This window comes from Elephantulus edwardii, unplaced genomic scaffold, assembly GCF_000299155.1.
Source record: "Elephantulus edwardii isolate Elephantulus edwardi_28Jun2011 unplaced genomic scaffold, EleEdw1.0 scaffold00181, whole genome shotgun sequence".
Lineage (NCBI taxonomy): Eukaryota > Metazoa > Chordata > Mammalia > Macroscelidea > Macroscelididae > Elephantulus > Elephantulus edwardii.
Genome location: NW_006399931.1, coordinates 1,296,581 through 1,316,760, shown reverse-complemented (window position 1 = coordinate 1,316,760; position 20,180 = coordinate 1,296,581). Strand labels below are relative to the sequence as shown.

The 20,180-nt window shown below is 57.9% G+C and overlaps 1 protein-coding gene across 1 annotated transcript in view; it reads left to right on the top strand.

The window, feature by feature from the left end:
• SND1 (staphylococcal nuclease and tudor domain containing 1) overlaps positions 1-20,180 on the top strand; it is a 531,942-nt gene that overhangs the window by 504,303 nt on the left and 7,459 nt on the right. The window contains exons 17-21 of the mRNA XM_006896072.1: positions 7,986-8,174; positions 13,669-13,810; positions 17,242-17,365; positions 18,108-18,177; positions 18,927-19,040. Coding sequence (XP_006896134.1) covers positions 7,986-8,174; positions 13,669-13,810; positions 17,242-17,365; positions 18,108-18,177; positions 18,927-19,040 — 639 coding nt within the window. The remainder of the gene's footprint in view (positions 1-7,985; positions 8,175-13,668; positions 13,811-17,241; positions 17,366-18,107; positions 18,178-18,926; positions 19,041-20,180) is intronic.

Genomic DNA, 20,180 nt, shown 5'->3' with positions numbered 1-20,180 from the left:
CGTGTAAGTGCTTTTTAGAGACGAAAGAGTGTGGGTCCCTACTGAAACCTGGTGTGGTTGGTACACAGAAGGTGAGGAGTAGGGACCAGCGTGCCCAAAGCGAAGGTCTGCACCTGTCCCCAGAGGCAGGCTTGGGGTCCAGGTACCTGAAAAGGATTGGATAATGTTGTTGTTGTTGTTGTTGTTGTTGGATAATGTCTGGTTGTTTGTAGACCAAGTTAGAGATCTGATTGTTGTTAAGTGCCATCGGGTCAAGAACAACTCAGCAACCCTACGAACAAGAGACCTAAACCCCGTGCTATCTTGTGCCATCCTCACATACTTTTGAGTATGGCTGCAGTTACTATGTCAGTCCCTCTCATTGAGGGTCTTCCTCTCTTTCACCAACCCTCCACTGTGTCAAGAATGTTGTCCTTTTCCAAGAAAAGAATTGATGCCTTTGAGCTGTGGTGTTGAAGAAGAGCACTGCATGTCCCATGGACGGACGGCCAAGAGAACAAACAGCTATGTCTTGGAGAGGGTGCAGCTGGAGTGCTCTTTGGAGGCAAGAATGATGAGGCTTCGCCTCGTAAACTCTGGACATGTTGCTAGAAGGTGCTGTTCCTTCAGAGGGACATGATGTTGGGAACGGTAGAGGGTCGGCGAAGGAGAGGAAGACCTTCGACGAGGTGGATTGACATGGTGACTGCTGCGACGGGCTCTTGTGTGTCAGGAAGTGTGAGGACGGCGCAGGACAGAGCAGGGTTCGGATCTTTGCTCAGAGGGTTGCTATGAGTCATGCTCTACTCGACGAGACCTCACAACAACAGCATACCCAAAGTACATGAGAAATGTCACCATCTTTGTCCCCGAGGAGACCTCTGGCCACACTTTCTCCGAGACGTATGCTTGTTCTTTGGGCTGTCCTGGACACTCACCACTCTTGGCCAGCGACACAGCTCGTTGTCATCAGTTTTTCTTCCATCATCTTTTATTGTCCAGCTCTCAGATGTGGAGATTTGATGGCCTCATGTAATTACTAGGTGCCCCCTCCCCACAAAGTGCTATGACACAAGCAGACTCCATCTCTTCTCCCATCTGTTCTTCAGCCGAAGAGGTGTCCGGGCCAGGCATGGGAAAAGACCGTTGCTTGGCGTCAGGGCCACTGGCTACGGGACTGGGCTGAAGCATGTTGTCTGGAATTACCTGAGGGGGTATCTCCCTCCTGTCCTGGGTGAAGCCTGCTCCTCCCATCAGCGGCCAGGCAGCTAGCTGTAGGAGGTGCTGGGGTGGCAAATATGCCCAGCTTTCAGAGTATCCCAGAGTGGGGAAGAAGAGGCCCCCAGGGGCACCCTCCATGGGGGTAGGCATGACCAGGACTCAGCTCAACCTCAGCACGGAGAGAGTTAAATCTCCCTCTGGTCTCCAGCCCCAGGCTTTCCTGGGAAGATGAACAGTCTGCTTTCCTTATTGTCTGCACCAAAGGAACAGATTGCGTCAGTTTGTAAACTGTGTTACCGCTTGCAAAGGCCTGGAGTCAGCAGGTTTACATTTCCCGGCAGACTCTGGGGCTTGGCTGGACCTCGGGGCCTCAGGCAGGACTGGAGCTCGCCCTCACCCCTCGCCCCTCACCCCTCACCCACCATCCTGTCCCTCAACCCTGACACAGGAGTGGGCACAGGTAAGGAGAAGCCTGAGCTGCCAGTGCTTTCCCCCTCGGGGCCCTAGGCCTTCCCTGGCCTTCCAGAAGCTTTCGGCCCTTTTGTCACAGTGCCAGGCAGAGCCAGACTTCCAAGCATCCCCTGGGCTTTGGCTTAGGCCCGAGAGAGTCCTCTGGTCTTGGGGTGATAGGGACCAAGAGTGAGGGCTGGCAGACTGGCACTGCTTCCTGCTGCCCAGCAGGCTGGCGTGGCAAGACCCGGAAGGCCGCTGTCATTCCCAGAGCACGGTGTTATTAATTGTGCCGTGTTAATGCTCATCGCCTCTGAAAGGTGCTGTGTGTGTGGCTGGAGTGGAGGGCGCGCTGGCTGTGAAGCTGCGACTATACTAAGGTGAGGTGTCTCTTCAAGTTCACGGCTCTGGCTGTGGCCTCGCCGCCGCCCACATGCAGGATCAGTGATGGTGGGAAACTCCTCGCTCATGTGGAACAGGCCTTACTCGCACTCCGTCACCCTTGCTGGCTTCCCGCACTCTTGCTGAAAGCCAGGGGTGGGCTGGAGGGTCGGGAAAAGGCTGTCTTCCCATGTCCTCTGTCCTTCCCTGAAGGACACACAGACCACTGGTGCTCAGGTCCGCGTGTGAGACTTTAGCCAGGCTTCCTCCCACAGTGCTCACTGCCCGTCCTGCAGCCTCCCCAGCTCCCTGTCACAGCCTCACCTCTGCACACAATCCAGAGAGACAATGTAGACACTGGGCCCACACTTACCTTTTACAGATGAAACACTCCCAGAGGGCCGTGCTGGCCAGCCAGGAAGCTGCAGCTGCAGCCCTGTTTCTGCAGCACGGCCTTCCCTTCTGGCCTCAAGCTTGGGAGCTCAGGCTCCCTACTGTGGACATTGGAGATGGAGATAGGGTTCCGGGAGCCCGTCCTGGGCCCTGTGTTCACCTCCTCAGGGGGGACCTTTGCTGCTGCTACAGCTGAGGTGGGGGTTGCCTCCCTGCCTGGTGTCAGAAGTCTTCCTTTCCAGGGCCCCGGGCAGGGGTGTCAGTGCTGCCCCCGACACCCCCTGGGACAGCCTCGGGGCAGGAGCACCGCACGGCTGTTTTCCAGGGCCTCTAAGACTGGTGTGGTTTCCAGTGCCGCCTCTGGCACTGAGCACAGAGCAGTGGCAGTGCCTGGGGCTGGGCTCTCCCATCCTCTCGGGCCAGTCAGTGGGGAAGGCCAGCATGTAGGGCCCCCATGTAGGTAGTCCTCTCTGTGGGACCCCTTCTGAGGCACCCCCTGCGGCTGCTCTCTGAAGACACCCAAGTCCTTGGTGCCCCCAGCAGCTTTGTTGAAGTTCTTTCTTCCAGGACAGAGGTAGCTTCCCTGTCACACCACAAGGGTGACCTGGAGGAAGCTGTATGAAGTGTTTTCTCCTGTCACCTACCTCAGAGCCAAGCTGAGTGACCGCCCAGAGCAGCCGGCACTGGCCAACTAACTTCATCATCTCTTCACCACACACAGAGGCAGTTACGTTTGTCCAAAGGTCTCTGAATCTCGCAGGACAGGACCTTTCTAGTGCTATTTCTGAACCCCGGGCTCTGGGCAGCCCCCCAGCCAGCCTTATTCACCAGGTCTGGTGCCATCTTGGCCAGAGGGAGCCCCTCTGCTAAGGAGGAAGTGGTACGGCCCCCCAGCTTCTTGGACTGAAATTGTTCCTGTTTCAGGAGTGGGATAGATCTTGATGTGGAGGTGCAGGGGAGCAGGCTCGGGGACAGCACCGAGGCTGCGTTTACAGAGCCCTGGTCACTCCTGGCCACTGCTTACCACCCTCCTGCCCCTTTTATTCCCATCCCCTCTCGTCTTCCTGTCCCCTCCCACCCTCACCTGGAACAGGTGAGTCCGCAGCCCACCTGGGCAGGCACCAAGGTGTGACTTGCAAGGCTTATAAGGGCTTCCTTCCTCTGCAATTAGGAGACATGCAAATTAACAGCCTGTGCCCGTTTGCATTAATTTGGTAAATAAGCCAGAACAATTTCATTAGTGGCACATGAATGTGCTCAGGAGCAGGAGGACTGTCCCCGGTGTGAGGCAGCGGGCCATCCAGCCCGGCCACAGGCAGGTCCGCTGTGGGTCACGCTGCTTGGCACCACTCTGGGCAAAGACTCTCCCTCATCCTCCAGCAGGGACGTCTGCCTGCGTCCGAGTGAGAGTAGGGCCGGTCACTCATTCACTCCTCTGCTCAACTCCCACTCTGTCCTCAGTGTAAAGACCCCAGGGAGGAAGGACCACAGAGCTTTTGGAGAGTGGAGGGGGCAACAGGACTTAATAAACAAGGATGAGAAGAGTCCATCCAGTGCAGAGCACAGGCCAGCAAGTCTGCTGTCCTTTGTCGTGGGGAAGAGGAAGCAGTGAGGCACGGCCTTGTTTACTGTGCAGTCCTCTCATTTCAGTTAAGGAAACAGAGAAGCAAAGAGTTTATTCCCACCCCCCTCATTCCTGGCGAGAAGGGAGGGTTTGAAGCCAAGTCCGTCGGGTTCTAAAATCAGTGCTCTTTCTTGCCATGTTGTAGCCAGATTATTTCATTTACAGGCTAAATTAGAACTGAGACATTTGAAAATGAAGTAACGGCCCCTGTCAGGAAGGGCAAGGTGCTCTCTCTGGTAGCTTAATTGGTCATTTGTTGTGATGCTAACTGGAAAGTCAGTCATCCAAACCCACAGCCAATCTGAGGGAGAAAGGGGGCAGTCTCCTCCCATCCAGATTTACAGCCTTAGAAGCCCAATGGAGGGGTCTCACATCGGGGGCTACTGACACTGGGAGCACCTCTGCAGAGCTTTGAAGGCTCTCTAGCTCACATGCTCACACGTAAATGACAGACAGGTGAAGTCCACTTCCAAACACCTGGTAGCCTGCTCTGAGCCTGAACACCTCCTCTCAGGCCGTGTCCAAACCTCCTGGGGAAACCATTGATCCAGGTCTCCTCTTGAAGCACCCCGGAGAGACAAAGAGCAGTGTTGTCTGGGGAGCACTTCACAGCTGACAGCATTGTTGGCTGCTTGCACTGACCAGCTGGTTAAGAGAAGAGCTTCCTGTGTGCTTGACAGGAATGCCTCCTCCCCCAGCTCCTGGTCTGAGGTTGAGATCTCTTATGGGAAATGTTGGCAATTAAGGGGAAATGCCAGAGAAATTCTCTTCTTAAAGTCAAAGTCAGAGAAATACAGCTTGAACTTAAGATGTACCTAATATGTTCATAGTTCATGAACTAACATGTAACGGGTAATATTACAGTTAAGCCACAAATTCCTGAGAGTCAACATGAAAATGGTTTTAGGGAAAACGCATTTATTTCTTAGCAAACTGCTGCCTTCTGCCTGTGTCATGGCGATTTGTGGGCATGCCTCATCCCCCCTTCTGTAGCATAAGCTTCTGAACATTCCAGGCTTATCCATCCCCAAGATTCCCCCGTATCCGCAAGGACCCCTGCACCTCATGTAGGTGCCCAGTTGAAGCCATTTAAGCGTTGAGGGCTTGATGCACTTGAACCTGGAAGCTCCCTGCTGGACCTGCCGCCCACTCGCTCATGACCCCCAGAGCTGAGGTGAGGAGAGTTCACACGTTGATCTTCCTTCCACCTAAGCTCTTGTGTGCACATCCAGGCTGAGGGTGTCCTGTGGTGGACACAGCATTGGGGGGAGCTGAGGAAGAGGAGCATAGTCAGACCCTCACCCTGCTCCCCTTCCCCTCGGTGCCTGGGTTTGATCAAAAAGGTTTTGTGGCAAAAGCTGTAACGAACACGGGGAGGCAGAGGCCATGGGCAACAGATCCGTCTCCCACTACAACTCAGGGGCAGCAATCACACAAGGCCAGGCTTCTTTCCTCCACCTGGGGAAAGGGATTTGTCAAGTTCAAGTTACCGTAGGCTTGTAGGTGGGAGAGTCTGGGAAGGGTGACGCTGTCACGCCTGCCCAGAAGACCCAGGCAGCCTGACTCCGGCTCCTCGATGTGGCTGTCGGTCCCTTCTCTCCACCAGAAATGGTGAAGATAGTGAGCTTCTGGACTCAGTGGGCAAGGTGTGAACTTGGGGTTCCCCGCGCTGGAGTGCTGACTGAGAGGGGCTCTGACAGGAAGAGCAGGCGTGTCCTAGCTAGTTGCCTCTGTTGTCATTGGTGAAGTTTAATGCATCCCCAGCCACCTATGCTTCCCAGAATTCCTCTGGGCCACGCAGCTTCCTGGCCTTGAGCACTTTGGAGAAAGTTGGGCCTGTGAAGAGAAATGAGATTGTCTGTCTATGTGTCGCTGCTCATGACTGACCTCGAGTCTCTCGGCCTTGTCCTCCCACCAGAGCTGCCCAGTCCACTGACAGCTAAGCTTCTGCTTGGCCCCAAGCCCTGGGCCTTTGCAAGATGCAGGAGACTCTCTGGGGGTCCATCACACCCCTCCTGCATGAATGTGGTCTTTTTCCCAGTGGGGAACATTGTTCTCTGAGCACCACTTCCTGTCTTCCTCACTCTCAGGCTTACAGAAAGAACGTGTCAGCATCTACAGGTGTTAGATGCCAGTCCTGCCTGCTGCTGCCCCACAGCAGAGGGGCAGCGAGGACCGAGTGCCCCTCCCAACTTTGCCCTCACACTGAGCCTGGATCATGGAGGAGCTGCATTGGCTCAGGGTGTGATCAGAGGCGTGCTGGAAGAGGAAGGACCGGGTGGGAAGCAGTGGGACATGGAAAACGGGATTTGGAGGGCCAGTGTTCCCTGCTCAGGTCAGCGTGGAGAACATGAGCCCACACCAAGCCGGCTCCCAGCCAGTCACCTTTAACTCCTGATGAGCCCTGTGTGTCCGGCGGCAGCTGTACACCTCAGGACTTTTCATTACCACTGCTGGCCTTTGCTGCCATTGCTGTGGGGTCGAAGCTAACACATCACTGACTTTTATAAAGTAGATTGCCACGCCTTTCCTCTGAGGTGCCTCTGACTTTACCAAAACCTCCGTTAGCAGCTCAGCACATTAAGTCGGCCAGCTGGAGCTCCAGACTGGACCCTGGCAAACCTGGGTTCTGCTCTCAGTTCAGCCCCTTACTGGTTCTGTGCCTGTGCCTCAGTCTCCCCAGCTTTAAAAAAAAAGGCAGCACAGCTGGGCGTCTAGAGTATCGTTTCTCTGGCTCCTGGCAGGCTCTGCCTCTGTCCTGTACCACACCCACGACGTGCGTTTCCACTGAAAGAGTTAACTGTGGCTTCCTAGGAAGGGGGGCTCAACTGTGGGAGGCCTTCCCTGGGCCCCCCTCCCTCCCTTTTCTTACTCTCTATTCCTGGGGAACGAGTGGCCGTCCCCTTCCATCACCCTGCCCTGTCAGTTCTGCCAGGTGGGGGGGCTACTCCCCCCACCCCACCTTCTCTTCCGCTGGCCTCTGCCACAGGCCCCAGCGAATTCCCAGGTATTTAGACATTCATTTTATTGCTTAATCGAGCTTGAAGCCATTTAAATTAATACAAGTTTTTACATTTGGCAGCAACAGCGTTTATAGTCCTCTTTAGCAAGAGAAGAGGGAGGTCGGGAGAGAATCAAAGGAGACATCCCAGGCCCCCGCCTTCATGAGAACGCTGGGGAGGTGGGCGCGAGGCAGCCACCGCCAGGGCGTGTCAGCGTGGCTGTCCTCTCGGGAGCAGGCAGGGATGGGGTCTGCAATCAGAGGAGGCCACCGTGGAGATGGCCTTCCAGGAGCACAGTGGCGCGACCCGCTGGCCAGCTCATGGACACGGCCGTAGCCTTCCCACTGCCCCCTGTCACGCGTGGCCTGCCTGCCTGCCTCACCTGCTCTCGTCCCTCCCAACCAGGCTTCACAGCAGCTCTTGAATTACCTTCATTAAATATTAATTCATTCAGCTCTTCGAGGAAGAACACTGGCACCCCACCCATCTTCTTAGCACAGAGCTAGAGGGGGTGCTGAGGAAGAGGGGGCCCAGCCAGCACCACATCCTGCCCCCACTGACCCCAGTCTGCATGTGTTCACGGCCACGGTGTGAACACACGCTCTGTTAAACAGAATGGGCTCAAAGAGGAGGGGCGTTTGGAAGTCGGTTGTCGTTGACAAATCTATCAAGAGGGATTCTGGAATTGGAGAAGCTAAAAGGCTTCTCCTCGCCTTCTAGAACGGAAGTGAGGAATCTGAGCGAGGCTAATAATGCCAGACTTCAAGGAGTCTGCTCAGACATGACTCCCCATTCCTTGGTCCCCCACCACTGGTACTTGAAATGAGGGTGGGGCCTCCCAGGGCCCACATAGCAACGTGCTGGGACCTCGGGGCCACTCTCCTCGTACACGACCCCTGCATGCTGACTCCCCACCTTTGTCTCTGTGTCCCCAGGTGGAGGTGGAGGTGGAGAGCATGGATAAGGCCGGCAACTTCATCGGCTGGCTGCACATCGAGGGCGCTAACCTGTCCGTCTTGCTGGTGGAACACGCGCTCTCCAAGGTCCACTTCACCGCAGAACGCAGCGCCTACTACAAGTCCCTGCTGTCTGCGGAGGAGGCCGCCAAGCAGAAGAAGGAGAAGGTACGTGGACCGGCCTTCAGCCCTCCTCCCCCCATGTCAGCACTTCTGCACCCTACAACTGACGAGCCAGTCAGGGTCCTCCTGTGAGTGGCTGGGGTGATGTTCACCTCACACCCCAGACAGCAGCTGCACACCCCCAACGGAGGGGCTGCCCGCTTAGCCTCTTTCAGGGCTGAGGTGGGCACGGACTCCTTCCAGAAGGGCTCCATCTCTCCTCGAGTGCCCCTGCCCGGCCTGGTCTGGGGGACTCGGAAGGTGTCTCTGGAGCAGGAAGGAGCCCGGAATCTCCTTGCTGGGGAGGGGGCATGAAGGTCACTTCCGTCCTCACCTGGTCCTCAGAGGATTGGACGGCCACCTGTGAATTTCCCTCACTCAGCCCTGCAGGGAAGCCCATTCCAGAAGCTGCCCCAGGAGATGAATAAAGCTGTTAGGGCCGCAGATTTACCGCCCATCAGTCTCTGCAGACACCACATTGAGCAGACAAGGGGGGTGGATCGGAAAGCAGCTTTTGGAAACAAATTGACGATTAAGGAACCCTGCGATTTGGTGGTGGGAGCCAGCCAGGGCACCCCCGGCCTTAGCCTGTCGCTGCTGACTTAGGGCCCGGCCTTGATGACAGAAATAAATCAGTAGGCCACCAATTTGTCAGGGCTCCTCGGAGCTCGAGGAGGATTTGGTGGGACAGCCATGCTGAGCTATAAATTTGTTCCGGGAATAAACGTTTCCTTCCCCATGGGGCAGCCATCTGGCTTGCAACTTGCCTCCTGAAGCCAAGGCCCAGACACCTGCCGGAATGAGTGGGGGGCTTCCAGGCCAGAGAGCACCACGTTCTTGTCCAGTCCTGGCAGCTGCTGCCCCCCCCCCAGGGCCTCTCTGCTCCCCCTTCCCTCCAAGAGGAGATATTTGGCTTCCACTCTTGCATCTCTTCCCTTTCTATCCCTGGAGATCACCGGCCACCAGCACTTGGATCTGGAAGGAGGATGGAAGTGGGAAGCCTTCAGGGTAAGGGCGTGTCCTTGCTTTGAGGTGCAGCCTCCAGGCCCCTTCCTCATCCTGCTTATGGAAGTGCCTCCCCACCTAGAGCAGAGAGCCCCAGCAGCCCCAGGAAGGGGTGCACACATTCTGCTGCTATTCCTTTCTGTAGCATTTAGAGGAACACATCCCTTTGCCTCTTGCCTGAGTTTGGCATGCATGGGTGTAACCTTCCAGAAGTGTTAGCAGTCGGCTTAGTGTGACAGCCACGTAGGTTCTAAAGATACCTTGGGTTGCAGGCCTGCTCTTTGGCTATCCACCAAGCCAACAGCTCTGAATAGTCCTCCTCTGTTGGAGAGCAGAGACCCCAGAGGGGCCTGAAGTGGCCAGTGGAGCCCTTGCTAGGTGATGAATGGGTGCCGTTATTTACTGTCCAGTGGATTTCTCCCAAAGAGTCCAAGTCATTTGCTAATGATGTACTCTCGCACCAAGTCATTCCCAGTGGTCCATTACCGGCCTGCTCTGCCCAAGTCTGTATGTGGACCACCTGCCTCTGGCCCTGCTCCTGGCCACGCCGACCTCTTCACATATCCCTGCGGGGGGCGGGGGGTGTCCCAGGTGGCCTTTCTGTCCCTACAAGGATGGTTGTTAGAGCGTCATGAGCAGAGCTTTGCAACAGCTGCAGTTACCCCAGTGGCTGAGAATTTTTTGACCCCAGGTGTCCCCAGGATCTTCTCCCTCCCCACTTGTAAGCCCAGGAGGGCTACCTTCGCCGTGGACAGACGGGTGGATGTCAGGCTATGTGGTGTTCATACCTGTCAGCCCTCATGGACAGGTGACCCTGGAAGGTTTTGTGGGGTGAAGAGTGTGGTATGACTGCAGGTTCGTGTGTGTGTTTGTGCGTGCGCATGCACCCAGGAGTGAGTGGGGTGACGATGCTGGTTTCCCAGCCATGCGACCTCCCTGCCTCATGTACGCCCCCTGCCCCCTGAGGATTCTTCACTGAAGGATAAACCCCACTGCTCCACTCAGGGACCTAGGGTGGGGACAGATCTGAGGACCAGGGTCAGGCACAGTTGGCAACCGCCTAGGCTTCCCCCTCCCCTGTGCCTCAGCAGGCCCTGGGCAGACTGGCTCCACCATTGATTGGGTTTATTGAGCTGCCCCACCATGGGCTTGCAGGCCTCTGCCACCCTGGCCCTGTGCCTGCTGCCTCCCCACCCCAGCCTCAGCATTAAGTCGGATTTAAAGAGAAAAGTTCCAGGCACACTTCCCATCTCTAGCCAGCATGGGGCTCCCCAGGGAGGATGTGCAAGATGGGGGACAGGAGAAGGCAGAGGAGAGATGAGAAAGATGATGGGGGCTGGCGTGCTGGCCTTCCTACGAGAGACCAGAGCTTGAGGGCAGAGCTGACGAAGCAGAGGGGAGCTGTGTCCCTTCTCTTTCACTGACCCTGGGGAGCCTGCAGCGGGGAGCTGTGTCCTTTCCCTGTCACTGACCCTGGAGAGCTTGTCGAGGAATCTTGGAGAGGCTGATGCAGGACAAAGCCCCACAGTGGCCCTGGCCTTGAAGCAGGACTGTCCTCTAGCCTTGTTAAAGCCGGTCTGTGCGTCACTCGGGCCCCCTGCATCCCCAGCCTGGCTGCTTGGCTCAGACTCAGACTTTGCCCTTGCAGCGTAAGACCCTCACCTTCCATCCAGCATCTTACCCATGGTGGGGGTGGGTCTCCGTCTCCATCTCCATCTGGGATAGACTACAATAATATCTGCTTGTTATGTGGCCTTTAGACTGTCCCTACTGTGTCCCCAGAGGAGACGGATTAGACATGGGGGATCCTGTCAGGGGCCTGGGTTATGAGAGAACTTGAGGTTGCAAAGAAGTGGCCGGGCAGCTGTCCTTCCAGTCTGTGTCCCTTCCCCTCCCTGGTTCTGCTGGGAACACAGCAATTCCTTGTGGTCTTGTTCTCAGATGGGACATAGCCTGTCCCATCCCAGCAGACTGACCCCTCACCAAGATGCCCCTCGCCGAGTTGCCCATACTAATTTGCAGGCCCCTGGCCGCTGCTCCCAGCTGGTCCCCTCAGAGCAGGAGGGAACCTACTTCCTTCCTTCCTGACTCCTCTGTTTACAAGGCCAAGTGCATCTTCAGGATGCAAAGCCCTTTGTCTGAGGAACAGCCTCCTGCTTCTGCTCTGAGGCTTCCTTGCACCTCGGGCGCCAGCATCAGACCTGGCTGCTGTTACCTCTCAGTGCAGGTACTGGGGCACCCTCTTCTCCCAACTCCCCCAGTGAACCCAATCAAGGGGCCCCTCTGGTGGGTGCAGAGACTGAGGCCATCCCGCCTGTCACTCGTCCATGACCTGAGCTGCCCGCCCACCTGAACCAGCCGGAAAGAAGCTCCAGCCCCCTCCCTGAGGAGGAAACCTAATGCTGTCGCCTGAGGCGCTCTGACTGGAGGAGTCATTAGCAGTTTCTGCTCTCACCCTGTCAGTCTGTTCCCAATTCATCAACAAGGCTCAGGGGCCTCCTCCCCCACTGCCGAGGGAAGCCGGGCAGGTTGGCAGCACCGAAAAGGTGCCCAGCCCACTCAGGAACGCACAGGAGGGGCTGGGACAGGGAGGGAAGAGTGGTTGAGGGGGACAGCAGAGATGCTAGCAGTTGGGGGCTGACAAGGCTGCTGAATGACTAGGAGGGACAGCCTCTGTGGGCCCCGAGGCCTCTGTGGACCCCGAGGCCACACAGGGAGAAGGCAGAGCTCAGCTCCTGTGAACCGGTGACGCTGACGTGCTGACGTCTCTCAGAGAAGCAAGAGGGCCAGCAAGCCTCAGAGGTCCCAGGTCCCAAGGGCTGAGAGCCCGAGCGTCAGTGGGAACAGCTGAGTAAATCCTTGCTGGAGCTTCCAGCAGAAAGGCCCAGAAGACAGGCCTCAGGATTGGCTGTCACCACAGTGCCACCTGAGATGGGAGAGGCCCCTTAACAGGGAGTCAAGCCCTTCAGCCTCTCATAGGCAGGCGGGTCCTTGTGGGGTGAGGCCCAGCATCTATAGCTGGTCTGGGTAGAGAAGCTGCCCCTTGTCTTCTGACAGCCAGGGCTGCGCTGGGAACTGGGAGCAAAGGGAGTGGCCTAGTGATGGGATAGGCTCAGGGAGTCTCAAACCTGCAAGGTGCACAGGGTACCCAGGCCCCATCAGCTCAAGCTCAGAAGCCCTACTGTGGGGGCTGCTTGGAGGTTTGTCCAAGGACCTGCCTCCAAGGAGCTGTGTAACCAAGTCCCCTCTGTGGGGTGGTCTCAAGGCAGCCGGTGATCTCAGTATCCTTGCCCTTGACCTCCCTCCAAGGGGCCAGGGCAGTGACTGTGCATCAGGCTAACCTCACTGGATAGCAGAAGAGAAAACCCAGGTTGGGACCAGCTTGAGCAAAGGCAGGGAGCAGGTCAGAGGGCAGTAAGGGGCAGCATCTGCCCACAGACGACTTCTGCGCAGCCCTCAGACGACATCATGAGGACCTGGGCAGCCAGCTACTGAGCTCTGATCCTGGCTCCATGACTTCAGTGACATGACTCGAGCAAGCCAGCCTGCCTTGGTTTCCCCATTTCTGAGACAAGGATGGCACCTCCAGAGCTGCTGTTCACAGGGTCACTGTGAGTTGTAGTCGCTCGCAGAGCTGAGGGGAGCTGTACTGTGACAGGTTGAGCCCCCACAGGTGGACACAGACTCCGAAGGTGGTGCCAGAGCTGTGTGTGGTCGTGTTAGAGGTGAGGTCACCAGGGGTCAGAGCTGGCTTCCCCGCACTGACAGTACTGCCACTGTGAGAATTAGATGAGGTGCTCTGGGGAATGGCACCTGGCACCTCAGTTGGCACGTAGGCTGAGCTACTGTTCCCTTCCCAAGCCTGTGTCTCTAGAGCCCCATGTGGGGTCCAGGCACACCCCCCCCTTAGCTGGGGAGCCTCCTTCTCCCCGGTGCTGACAGGTCTCACCACGGGATAATGTCCTGGCCGCGGGATTGGACTTGACGAGCTGTCACCCCAAATCAGCGTCTGAGTTGCCACCTCCCTGACAGCCCAGGGCTGGGGGGAGGGACAGAGGGTAGTAGCGGGGAGTGGTCCTGCTCAAGGTGAGGTTGTGGGGACAGCAAGGAAAAGTTGTTGAGAAGCGTTCTTCCTCATCAGGCAAACTGTACCCCCTCTCTACAGCCTGGCTGAGTGCCTCAGGTGTGCTGAGGGACCTGAAGGAGCCGAGGAGTGGTGTAGGCACAGAGAAAGGCCACCAAAGGTGGCAGGGACCCCGAAGGCCAGGTCGTGCACTGGAGTGCCCCCTCACAGCAGCACCCCGGGCCTGTTTGGCTCATGTTCTTTCTCTCTGGGGCTCTGGTAACTGGGGTGTAATCCATCGGACCTGGGTTTCTCATCAGCTCCGTCGTTGCTCTGGTGCTTGGCAGGACTGAGGCGCAGAGGACCTGGGTGAGCCCGGGCTCACCCCCGCCGTCTCTGGCCCTGTCTGACTGCACCTCTCCTCCCGTCCAGGTCTGGGCCCACTACGAGGAGCAGCCCGTGGAGGATGTGGTGCAGGTGCTGGAGGAGAAGGAGCGCTCGGCCAGCTACAAGCCCGTGTTTGTCACAGAGATCACCGACGACCTGCACTTCTACGTGCAGGATGTGGAGACAGGTGAGGCGCCGGCCAGGGACTCCAGGAGCCTCCCCAGCTCACAGCTGCCCCCCAGTCCCAGCGCCACCGCCCAGCTCACTGGAGTCGGGCGTATTGTGAACGCACACGAGCCCCCTGCCCAAGACGTGTGGGCGAGGCTGGAGAGAACAGGCTTTACGTGGCCGCCTTGGAGACACGTAGGCTCCTCCAAGTTTCTGGGAAGCCACAAACCCCATGTAGTCCCACCGCCTGCCGTCGGGTCATTGCTAACAGAGCAGGCCTGTAGGACAGAGAGAAGACCCCCAGGGTTCCCAGGCTGTGAATCGTTACCAGAGCAGACTGCTTATGTGTCTCCTGTGGAACAGCCGATGGGTTTGAACCATGAACCACTTGGTGAGCTGCTGTGTGTGCTCAGGAAGCACGAACCCCTCACCCCTAGGTTTCCTCCGAAAGCAGGGGAGCATGAGCCTGGACTCCTCTGCTGGGCTTTCTCCTTCTCCAGAGGTTAACACAGCCCTGAGTGGTAGCCAGTTTCCATGGAAACAGGCGGCGCATCCCACAGGCAGTCTTTCTAAAGGACCCTCTCCTCCCTGCCCTCCTCCTGTGGCTGGGGGTCTCCCCCCGGCAGAGACCTCTTCCAGCTGAGGGCGGGGGCAACTCCCCCAGCATCTGCCCTCTGAGCCCCTGGTTCCCACTTCCTTTCACTCTCTCCACCCCAAACCTCCCTGCTCTCAGGGCTGCCCTGGGCAGGGCAGCTGTTAGTAAGAGGCCAAGGAAAACACTCTTAGAATGACCTCTGGGGTGAGGAGTCAAATCCTTGCAAGGAAGAGGGGGCTAGAGTCATGGCTGGCACTGAAGGGCACCCCACCTCCGAAGGACGCTGCTCTGCCCACCCCCTCCACTGCCAGGCCTGCTGCAGGCTGCCGGCAGCCTCGTCCCAGCCACCTCCCTGCTAATGATATTTCCCCAGCAGCTGCTCTTGTGACATTGTCACTGCACCAGGGGAGGCTGACCGCTCAGCCTGGGCAGGCTCTGGTCTGCATGTGAGGGAGGAGGGGAGGAGACGAGCCTTGGGGATCAGCTCTCAAGGTCATGTGTGAAAGCTGGACCAAAGCACCACTCTAGGGCTATGTGTGTCAGAGTCCTGTGGTGGCCGTCTGCCCAGGAAGGAGAGATGACCCTCAGAGCTTAGGAATAGGGAGCCCAGGGGAGACCAGGCTGGAGTTCAGGGACCCCAGGTGGCTGCCTATGGCCACTGGACCCACTGGAGAGGACCACCTGCCTTGTAGAGGGAGTGCCCTGATATCTCCAAGGACAAAGCATTTTAAAGACAATGACCACGTGTCTTTGTGACCTCAGAATCTTCCACAGGCCCCTTGTCCCTAGCCACCTCTCCCTAGCAGCTCCAAGAAGCCAGGACCCAGGAGAGGGGTGTCAGAGGCAGAGAGTGAGGATAGAAAGAGGACCAAGAGGGGACCTTAGGGCCCTGGACCATGCAGGAGGGCGAGCAGGGCTGTCAGCAGCCAGTCGGACAATGTGGAGATCCGGGTCCTCCAGCAGCACCATTGACCCTTCAGGCGCCAGCTGTCCTCGCTAAAACCACCTTATTTTGGGTGGGCTCCTCTCACATGGCTGCCTCAGTTATCAGAGGATCCTTCTGGAAGGATCAAATGAGAGCGTGGCCATGATCCACTCGTGCCCAGTCCCAGTCTGTGTAGGGCTGTCCCAGCAGGCTTTGCTGTTCCCATAGGACACCCCTGCTTCTCCCTTGGGGGAGGGGAAGCAGAAGAGCAGGCCCGGTGAGGGAGGATCGTGTCCATAGAGGTTTCCCCTCAGTCCCTGGACTTTACTGTCTTTGGGCCAGGGAGATGACAGTCTCCCTCCTTAGAGGGGAGGTGCCGCTTCCGGCAGGCCCTCTGCATCCTGTGAGTGTGGGGACAGGGCCAGGCAGTGGCCTGCTGGACACAAACTCTCAAGTGTACTTGCAGAGCTTGTTGTCAGCTGCCGCATACGCCCGGAGTTCTCTGTGACCCCAAGAGCATGAACACTGGCCTGTACCCCCAGGACCTGGGGGTCATGGCAGAAACATAAGCACAGACAAGGACTGTGTAAGCCTGCTGGCCAGCACAACCATCACCAAACATGCCACACACCTGCTCCAGGGCGGCAGGAACCCCACCTCGGCCACCAGTACAGCCTCCGTCCTCACAGGTCAGGAAGGGGAGGAGCAGAAGCTTTCATGCTGAGCCAAAGTCTGACCAGAACGCGGGGAAGACGACCACCAGGCTGACAGCCAGCAGCCTGGGGCTGGCTCACGCCACAGAGAGAAAGAGATCAGAAAAGCACCACAGCAGGAACTGTTAGCCCCAGGACAGTCATTAGGAGGCCAGGGCAGAGGAGAGCCACCCCAAATGGGAAGGGGCACCAAGTTGGGGGTGTTTGCTGGGGCTGAGGGTCAGAGCAGCCCAGTTCGTAGATCCGTGACCTCAGGAAGAATGGCTGCTGCTCTCACGTTCTTGATGACCTTCGTGGGGGTGGGGCGCAAGCTGACTGTTGTCACCCCCTCGGCCTTCGTGGGAGTGGGGCGCGAGCTGGCTGCTGTCACTCAGCCTTCCTGGGCGTGGGGCACGAGCTGGCTGTTTTCTCTCCCTTGAATGGGGTGCAGGCCAGCTGCTGTCACCCCCTCAGTGGCCTTTGCAGGAATGGGGAGCAGACCAGCTGCTGTCATCTCCTCAGTGGCTTTTGTGGGAGTGGGGAGCGGGCCAGCTGCTATCTCCCCTTGGTGGACTTTGTAGGAGTTGGATGCAGGCCGGCTGCTGTCACCCCCTCAGTGGCCTTTGCAGGAATGGGGAGCAGGCCAGCTGCTGTCACCCCTTCGGTGGCTTTCGTGGGAGTTGGGCGAGGGCCGGCTGCCGTTACCCCCTCGGTGGCCTTTCTGGGAGTGGGGAGCAGGCCGGCTGCTCTCACCCCCTCGGTGGCCTTTCTGGGAGTGGGGAGCAGGCTGGCGAGCTCTCAGGCCTGGCTGGAGCAGGTCATTTCACTCCATGGCCTCCGTAACTGGAGCCATGAGCATCCCAGGGGCCTCTGGCTGGTGGTTGGAATCAAGGCCCAAACAGCAACAGTTACCTGTAGTTATTAATAGTCCTACTTCTGAGGGTGGTGGTTGTTACGTGCTGTCAAGTCGAAACCAACTCATAGCCGACCCTGTAGCAGGTTTTCAGAGGCTGTATATCACATAAGAGGAAGTTACCCATCTTTCTCCCAGCGAGAAGCTGGTGGGTTTGAACCATGTGCCTGTGGGTTACAGCGCAACTCCTTACGCTCCTGAGAGGAAACCTTGGCGTGCCCCTCTGGGTGGGGACAGCAGGGCCGAGGACACCTTTCAGAATCTCCCGTTCCCCTCAGCCCCAGGCTGCACGCGTGGGCTGGCCTCACGGTCCCTCCTCCTGCAGGCACGCAGCTGGAGAAGCTGATGGAGAGCATGCGTACTGACATCTCCAGCCACCCGCCCGTGGAGGGCTCCTACGCGCCCCGCCGGGGGGAGTTCTGCATTGCCAAATTCGTGGATGGAGAGTGGTAAGCCCCGGGAACAGAGCGAGCAGAGGGTCCCAAGCAGGAGCTACAGACGGGTCTCTTCTTCAGATTGCGCCCTCCCGGCAGACGCGTGGGCAGGCAGAGCTTCCACGGGGCCTCCCCAACTCGTGGGGGCCTCTGTCGCGGCCCTCTTGGCTGTCCACAGCCTACTGGGACCTGTGTGCTGACCCGTGAGGCAGGCACACGCGGGGCCTCACTGCCAAGGGCTCACCCCTCACCCACACAGAAAGATGATGTCACAGAGGCTGTACACGCTCAGCCCAGGCCCGCTACCCGACCTCTGCCCACCTGTCTGGGAAGCGGACAGCAGCACTCACAGGCCGGAGAGGCCACTTGTGTCTCATCTACCACGGGTGGGGCCCGTGGCCTTCCAGGGTGACGAAGAGACTTGACTGGGTCCCCTGCTGTGGCCTCCCAGACGGATCTGCTGGCTAATTACAGCTGATGTTGAGTGCGCTGGGTTTAAACAGCAGACATCAATCCAGTCATTAGTCTTGTTGCTTTTATGCCCCAAGGACACATTCATCTGCTCTGCGTGCTCCCTCCTCCCAGCTAAGCTCTGATGCCATCAGAGGGTGGCCCAGTACCCTGGGACTGGGCCCTGCTGGAGCTGGCAAACAGCCCTCTGTGGCCCCCAGTGGTCACCTTGAATCCCATCAGGGAGTCCTGAGGCCTTGCCCTGCTCCCTGAAGGCTGGCCCCAAGTTCACCCCACGCTCTCACAGGTACCGGGCCCGAGTAGAGAAGGTGGAGTCACCAGCCAAGGTGCATGTCTTCTACATTGATTACGGCAATGTGAGTATCAGGGCCTGCGGGTGGAGGGACATGAGGGCCCCAGGGAGTCCACTTGCTTAGGGAACCGAGGGCCTCTGAGCTCTGGAGCCCCTCCCTGCAGCATGTGGGCATCTCTCTGCCATTTGGATAGCTGGCCAACCAACCCCCCTGAGTTCTGGAAGGGTCTCTAGCCCAACGCCTGGGAACCCTGATCCCAAGAATGCTGCCCAGAATGGCAGCGGCCATCTCCCTCATCTTCGCGTCACTCTGGGGAGCCGAGACAGGGCCTGCATAGTCGTGAAGCCCCTGACCCTCATCCTTCAGGGCTGCGTGCCGGACCTGGCGGTTTTCTGCCTGCCGATCCCAAACACTAGTCACAGCAGTCAGTGACTGGTCCCCTGGGAGCCTGTGACAGTCCCGAGGGAGTCCGTGAGGGGCACTCCATGGGGGTTAGAAGCAGTCAGGATCTGTTAGCAGGAAGTTCAGCACAGAGCTGTCACCTCAGTTTCTCAGTGGGGAATGCCCAGAGGGTCCACCAGGCTGGGGTCCCCCTGCACAGGCAGGTTGTCTGTGCTCACCATGACTGGCCACCAGGTGTGCCAGTGCTGGGCTCAGGTGAGGGGTTGGCAGTCACTTCACTGACCTGGGAGCCTATACACAGGTTAGCCTGACACCAGGTCTCAGGGCAAGTGGGGGACCCAGAGGCCTGGCTGCAGAGCGCTGTCCAGGAGGTGCACAGGGACACAGTGTTTGCTGGTGCTTCTCTGCAGAGGGAGGTCCTGCCGTCCAGCCGCCTGGGAACCCTGCCGCCCGCCTTCAGCACCAGAGTCCTGCCAGCTCAGGCTACGGAATATGCCTTCGCCTTCATCCAGGTGCCCCAAGATGTGAGTCAAGACGTCTCTTTTCCTCCCTTCTAGCAGACTGCTCTTCCCAAAAGGGTCCTGCCTGTCAGCACTCAGTCCCTGAGAGGCCCTCAAGGCTGCAGGCGGAGAATGGACGTGGTGACGAGGGCTTTTGGGAACAGGAGAAGGACATGCTGGGTTCCAGCCGTGCACACTGAGGGCAGACACTACAGCGGTGGCCCGAGAGCAGCTGAGCTAGTCCTTGAGACATGGGCTAGCCTGCAGGAGATGCTAAGGGAAGGCGAGCCGGGGCTTGGCTCTGAGGCCTTGTCGTAGGAGAGGCAACGTGGACCCTCAAAGGGGGGTGACACGGGAGGTGCGTTTGGGAGGGTAGTGGCATGGTGCAAGTTGGGGGCCCTAGAAGGGTCTGCTGGGAGACCATCTCTGTAGTCCAGGTGGAGACAGTGGCCAGCCCCAGGCGGTGAGGATGAGGTGAGCGTGAGCTTACACTCTGTGGCCCCAGCAGAGGGGATAGTCGAGGAAGAGGAGGGACCCAGAATGGCTCTGAATTTCTTATAAGGATGACTAGGTGAGTGTGTCACTACTATCCACGATGGAGGAAAGAAAAGGAACAGATTCAGGGCCCTGGTTTTTTTCAGCGTAGAATGGAGAGAAGATTGGAATCATGGCCTTGAAACAGCGTGGGTAGCCTGGGGTGAGCATGTAAGATATAGACATGAGTGGTCCCTCAAAACCCCCCCTAATCTCCAGAAGGGGAGGACCACCTGCAAAGTTCAGCTCCCAGGGGGCCAGGCAGACTAAGGGCAGGTTGACACCATTGGCCTCTACATTGAGATCAGAGACGCTGGGGCCGACCCTGATACAGGTCCAAAAAAGCAGTGGTAGGGCAGGAAGTGACACTGGGAGATATTTTATAACTTTACATGAATTGAGTCAAGGAAAAAAGAAGCGAAAGATGTTGAAGGCAAGAGTTACCTAACAGCCAAAGGCAGGTCTCAGGGGGGGAACTTTGAGGCTGACAGACTTGACGACCGCAAACTTATTCCTGACAGGGAAGCCCCCAGAGGGGAGGTGATGGGGCTGGATCTGTCCCCACAGAGGGGAGGTGATGGGGCTGGGCCAGACCCCCAAGTAGGGAGGTGATGGGGCTGGATCTGTCCC